General features: G+C 31.1%; 1 protein-coding gene across 1 annotated transcript; it reads left to right on the plus strand.

Moving 5' to 3' along the window:
• The first annotated feature begins 6,264 nt into the window (after positions 1–6,264).
• LOC106332759 (cyclin-U2-1) lies at positions 6,265–7,238 on the plus strand. Its single transcript, XM_013771255.1, has 2 exons — positions 6,265–6,721; positions 6,835–7,238. The coding sequence occupies exons 1-2, from the start codon at positions 6,330–6,332 to the stop codon at positions 7,109–7,111; spliced, it is 669 nt and encodes a 222-aa protein (XP_013626709.1). The 5' UTR covers positions 6,265–6,329; the 3' UTR covers positions 7,112–7,238.

The raw sequence follows: 7,238 nt of genomic DNA on the forward strand, positions 1-7,238 counted from the left end.
CATGAGCTAAACACTTTGAGAGTGTGAGGATTTTTATTTGCTAACTCCTTTGTTAAGTGTTTCCAGGATGTTTGGACTTCTCAAGAAATCAAAACCACAGCAAGACGTTTACTTTCCTTTTAAAACCGTGTTAGAAAAAGAGCAAATGATTTTTGGAAATAAGAAACATTTTGCTTCTAATGGGTTTGATTTTGTGCAGAAACAAAGAAACCAAAGGAAGAGACAAAACAAGTTCGATGATGATGAGAAGTAGGTCAGAAGTGGTGATCGTCCCTTCACCAAAGCCAAGAGAATCAACCGTGATGTGTTTGATCAGAATGAGCTTCAGACTTATGTCAGCTTGGAGAAGATGTTGCATAAGGCAATTCATGCTGTCCGGCAACTCAAAAAGAAGGGAAACACCAACGCTTCTCCTTCACCAAAACAACAAAGTAATTTTTTTTCTCTTTCAAATTCTGATTTGAAAACTAATGTGTTGTCTTCTGATAAAAGCAAATCTGTGAAACCCACAAGCAAACCTCATTCTACCAGGTGCTTCAAATGCCATAGGATCGGTCATTATGCTAACAAGTGTCAAAAGCAAAGACCGTTGTTGACTTTGGAGCATGAGAACGTTGAAACCGAGCCAGAAAAGGAAGACCCATTGCCAATTTTCGATGACTTCACATATGAGCCAATGGAGGGGCTAGATGAAGAACAAATTCGTGGTCATCAAGCCAATCAAGAAGAATCATCTTCCATTCAAAAAATAGACCGAGCTCAAGGTGAGCATTTTGCTGATTATGGTTCTTTTGCTTATATTTTTTTTCCTTTTAATGTTTCAGATTTGAGAACAAATCTTTTTGAAGAGGAAGGAAATGATGTGCCCCGGTTCGTGGATCAGTCCATTGGAGCCAACCAGCATGGAAGCAGTAAAAATATATGCTCATTGTTTGACTCATATCTTCCAAAAAATGATTCTTCTACGCATGAAATCACTTGGAGAATGTTCTCAACTCAATTACGGAACTCCTCGAACAAGAATCAGATCAAATGGAGTTCAGATGAAAGAGTTATGCAATTTACAAAACCGGTGATCTTCAGTTTTCGCGAATTTGGACCGTACGGATCGTCAAGCCCATGTCTTGATCGTTACCACCATGGACCAGAACGACCAAAATGAACCTGGACAGTAGTCGAAGGGTCTCCTTGACCAGTCCACCTCAAACTCAGCAACTTTGACTCATTTATTATTTTCTAGTCAAAATTCTCATTTCCTAGATGTGTGATTCCCACAAGTAATTATGTCTTTCTTTGACCACATCTAGTATAAATATGTAAACTCTTTTGTGAATAAAAAAAATCTACGTTTTTTAGTTTATTTTCGTTTCTTCTCTGAGTGAGAGAGATAGTTCTTTAGCTAGTTCATTGGTGTGAACCGGCTTGTTGATTTGGTGGTCAGCCAATTCATCTTTATGTGTTGTTTATGTGCTTAAGTTAAGGGATTAAATGGTATTTGTAAGTTTGTATCGTCCAATCAGTCAAAAGATAAGATTCAATCAGGGTCATAATCCATGATCAATGCTTTTATCAAATCAATTAGGGGTTATATGATTAATATTCATATACAAATGACATTATATAAATATGAACCAGAAATGTAACATACCAAAACAATAGTGAGGAACATGAATGCTTCTTTAAATATATATATATAACAAAATTAATTCCAAGTAAACGGTTATAAAATTTAATATCTTTGAACGCTCGTAACACACAAAAAACAATATAAAAGAACATTATGTAACATACCAAAACAATAGATTAGTGATTGCTTTCCAGAACTTTTTTAGTGGTTGCTTTGCATGATCGAGTCAACAATATGTATATATATATATTGGTACGATCAAAAGTAAATTTAGTGCCAAATATGAAACAAGCTGAGATTTTAGTTAGCGAAATTAAATTCAAATTCAATCAGTGAGGATCAAAAATATTAATATATGTTTTGGTTTCGACGGTAAATTTCCATTACCAAATTTGGCCAATTTTAATGAGTACATATATAATCGGAATTAGTGTCATATTTAGCTTAATATTTCCTAATTTAAAATATTCATATGGCAATCATAAATTGTCATGAGTGAATAAAAAAATTATTACTTTTAATCTATAGATATTAGAAAGTCAAAAATCACAAATATTAGATATAATGAACTATGGAACGAAAATTTGCATATTTATATAATGTAAGCTTATTTGTTTTTTTTTAAGTTTGTGTAATTGGTAGGTGCAATTAAGTATATCTTATGGAAAATTAAATCTATAAGAGTGAGCAAAGACTAATACAAATTTGTTATGAATTTAAGAAAAAAAAAATGAGAAACATGAGTTTACGGTTACCAGCTTTGCAAGCAAATCGCCATAATGATATCAAAATCTCACTATTTAATTTTACGTAACTTGCGCTCCCCTACAATTCTAAACTTGTCGTAATTGTAATATTCACTGATACATCAATGCAGCAAAAAAATATTACATTAGTGATTGCCATATGTAATTCCATGGTAGTATTCCAAATTTATTTGTGTTTTCAAATTTAAGGAAATAATAGTTAAATTCGTCATATTAAAGGATTTGACATGTTCAAAAAGTATATTAGAATTTAAAACAACATAATTTAGGAAAAAATAATTGTCATAACAATTTTACACCTACCAAAAATACAAAAAAATTATACAATCAATAACTCCGGAAATGTTTCCTCACCAAATGAATTTCATAGAATCCCATAATATTTATACATTCACGAATACAATTCAATTTGGTTTGATAGACACGAAACCGGTTTATTAAACCGAACTGGGTGTTTGTTAAAAATATTTTTATAATTTCAACAGTTTTCAATTGATATACGATAAAATCTATTAATCTATTTATTCTATTGATATATGATCAAATCTATTAACAAAACAATGGTTTAACTATATGGTTGACTTAATAATCCATTCATCCTGAAGCCACTAAAATCATTTAGAGTAATGTTTGTATCATTATACTCAAAATAGCTCCATGACTTCTTATATATTTTTGGGAATATGAAAAACCGATGATAATTATATATTGCCATTTTGATTTTAGTGGTTTGTATACATGATGCAAATGACCAATATATCATGTGGTCTCGATTTTATGTAAAAAATAATTATAGAGTATAAAGGTGTTAGAGAGTTCCTCCTCGCACATGGTCTATGGTAAAATAATTTTTTTTTGGGCATAGGACAAAGCAATTTCGTGAACGTTCACTATAGAACCGGTTTCCAAATCTAATTATGAGGACGTATATAATATATCATATTAACTTAGTAAGAAGAGGATTTTTAAATATATGGTGTGAGAGTGATTGTGGTGTTGCCACATAGGAAATGACATTTTTGATAATAACACATAAGGTAAAGGCTATTTAATAATAGTGCTCTTCTGATAATAAAAAGGGATGTAAGTCAATGAGTGTATACCATATACGTGAATATCAATCAAAGGGAAAAACAGGATATTAGATCTAATAAATAAGGTGGGGGAGACACAACTAAAATGAAATATACTTGAATCAAGGGCAATGATGAAGTGGTAAAAAGTTTTGACGAGACGATAGGGGAAATCAATTCGGGTCCCTTTGTTTTGCACTGATTATCAAACTTATCCGTTCGTTGGCGGTAGGTTCATTCCGTTCAGCTCAATTTATTATGTGTACTTTGTTTTGCCCCACCACTTTCATCTATTTTAATATATGTTTTTTTCTTTACCACATGGGAATAAATAGATCATAAGATATATTTTTGTACCTAAGATCAAGAAAATGTGTACTTTCTTTCACTTTGAGTTGCAGCTGTCGAGCAAATATTTGATAAGAATGAAAGATTTGAATGGTTACATTACATATTTATTACATTTGGTATTAGCAACATTCACATTCATGGAGCTTTTTGAACAAAAGAAATAACGTGTGATTCGTCCCAAAAATGTTAAATTTACGTTTATCATGGGGTTCCAATATAAGATCAATATCCAATAAATGGATTGGTTATATTTTTAGGAAATCGGGTCTAAGAGCATCTTTAAAACACATTCTTTTAATTTCAAATATAAAGTTTTTTGTTTTGTAAAAAAAATTTTATTAAAGTTTTGAGAAGTGAAATTCTATATTTGAAGTTTCAGTACTCAAAACTTTAAATTTGAAGTTTCATATTTTTGTTTTATTTTGGTCACTACAATTACACATCACATTTATGATAAATATTTTTCTCGTTTATCCTTTTAATCCTTAAAAATCTCATAAATATTTCAATTTTTTTATAAATTTATGTTTTACACATAAAAATAAATAAAAAATTTAAAGTAATATTTAAATATCTTAAAACTAGAATTAGACAACAACAATTAATATACAAAAAAAAAACTTTTAGAAAATTACATGATGACATAATTATTACACAAATTTAAAATAGTACAACACCACTAATAGTTTGGTAAATTTGATCCAAAACCTCCAAAATTTTCAAAATATTGACCAAAACATTTTGTGCAACTAAAGATGGTTGTTATTATTGTTTTTGATATCTTTTCCGTACGATTCTTTCTTTTTCAGATCGAATGTATTCACGAGTATTAAGATCATCGATATAAGTTAAGTCTTTTTAGCAATATTTTATTTTCTTGTTCAGATCTAATGTATTTTAAAATATTAATATCACCCGATTTTAATAATTTTTATCTCATAATCTACAAATTAGAAATGAAGAGTCATTTTTTACTTCAAAATGCACTAATTGATCATATGCATTAAAAATAATTTATGGAATAATATGGTATTTTATTGAAGTTTAATGTCAATAATTTCTATTTTAATATAAAATGTTATTAATTAATAGTGTGTAATATTTATATATATATATATATATGCTAGTTATTTACAATTTTTTATGAATTCAATTTAGTTATGAAAAATATAAAAACCATAATATAAAATACAAATAATTTTAAAGTTAAGTTTGCTTTTGAAGAAAATATTTTTAAACTTCAAATATAAACTTTTTGGAAACTTCAAAATCGAGTGTATCTTTGGAGATACTTTATTAACAAAAATTAAATTAAATTCACTAACTCCCCAAAACCGTCCCTTCTATCTTACTTTTTTTTTTTTTTTTTTTTTGCTAAATGTCTCTTACTTTCTCTTTCTATCTTTCTCTACAAATTTAATTCTCTTTTTTTGATTATTTGGCAAATAATCCCTATATTTTTTATATATCCGTTAATTAATTATGCAACTATCCATTTGAAATTGTACATTTTTAATAAACGTCCTCACGTGTGAGTCACCTTGTGATCTGTGGAAGCCGACGAATGTCACACGAGTGTCTAAACAGTAGACGACGCGTTAAAATCAGTTGTTAAAAAGTTTAGCATGAGTGAGTGAGCGCTCACCCAAAACCCGCAGGCTCCACAAGAGATTTCAACGATGTTGAGTTGACATCTCTCTCCACCGTCTGCTACAAACTGTCGGCGGAGTACTCTCCTTTGTTTAATTATAGTTTTATATTTTTGTATACTATTTGTTTGAAGTACTTTGGAGTTGGTTAATTAATATTATGTGAATAGAATATGGAGAAAAAAGAACCAAAAGCTTAGCTGTTGCACTTACACATTTGTTTTTCGTTTCAACTTGTAAAATATTTAATTACTTATTTTAGTAACTTCTCTCCAGCTTCCATATGACTCCAAAAACCCATGTCGTTTATCTTTTCGATACAATCCCACATTATAAAATCCTGAAGAATTAGTGTACCTTCTCACACACACTATATATTACATGGAACAATAACTTTATATGAAGAAACTATCGAAATCACTTGACTACATTGTTTCAAGGGGTTAAAGAATTGCGTAATTACGTCCGTTTGAATTGAAGAATGTTTTAAAAACGACTGATATATATCATATGCCATAATTCACTAACCTAAAATCTATGAGACCAACCGTTATTTTCTCATAGTAGATGGGAATTAAATTGCTTTATCTGGACGAAAGTGATACAATTCTGAACTTTCGTACTTGCACGAGCTACGTTTTAATCCTATTAAATATTCAGTACACACTATTAACTACAAATTTTTAAAAGTTAAATTGTAGAAAAAAGAAGAGAGGAGGAAGTTGCCCTAGGATACTAAAGCTACTCTTCTCCACACACTCCCTAGCTTACTGTATATAAAAAGCCTCTTCAAACCTTTCTCATTACTCATTTCACAAATATAAACCTCTAACAAGACGGCAAAAAACACATTTCTTGATTAATGGCGCCTTCTCTAGCGATTTCTCCGAGGAAGCTCCGGTCAGACCTTTACTCATACTCTTACCGAGACGGTTCCAACACACCACTCGTTATCTCTGTTCTCTCGTCTCTTATAAAGCGGACGGTAGCTCGGAACGAGAGGATCAGCCCGAGCTACGGTGGTTTTGGTAAGACATGTGTCTTCGATTGCATGGAAGTTCCTGACATGACGATCCAATCGTATTTAGAGAGGATTTTCCGGTATACCAAAGCCGGTCCATCGGTTTACGTTGTTGCTTATGTGTACATTGACCGGTTCTGTCAAAATAATCAAGGTTTTAGAATCAGTCTCACTAATGTACATCGTCTACTTATTACAACCATCATGATCGCTTCCAAGTACGTCGAAGACATGTAAGTTAAAAAAACTATTTAAAATGTTGTTAAATTCATTTTATTTGTAAATTCTTGAAAACAAAGTCGTGGTGTTTGGTTGACTCATTTTTCTTTCTCTTTGACCATTACAGGAACTACAGAAACTCGTACTTTGCCAAAGTAGGAGGGTTAGAGACAGAAGATTTGAACAACATGGAGTTGGAGTTCTTGTTCTTGATGGGGTTTAAGTTGCATGTGAATGTGAGTGTGTTCGAGAGTTACTGTTGTCATCTTGAGAGAGAAGTAAGTATCGGGGGAGGTTATCAGATCGAGAAGGCATTACGTTGCGCTGAGGAAATCAAATCGAAACAAATTGTTCAAGATCCTAAACATCATCATCACCATCAATTTTCACGAGTCTTGTTGTAGTCAAGAAGAACTCTGTTTTGTCGTTTTTTTAGGGTCTTTGACTTCCTGATTACCTTGTCGGTTGGGCTTTTCTTGAATGTAAATGTAAATGCATAATATATAGACTTTTTTATGTGTCTATGAATCA

The sequence above is a fragment of the Brassica oleracea genome, chromosome C3, assembly GCF_000695525.1.
Source record: "Brassica oleracea var. oleracea cultivar TO1000 chromosome C3, BOL, whole genome shotgun sequence".
Lineage (NCBI taxonomy): Eukaryota > Viridiplantae > Streptophyta > Magnoliopsida > Brassicales > Brassicaceae > Brassica > Brassica oleracea.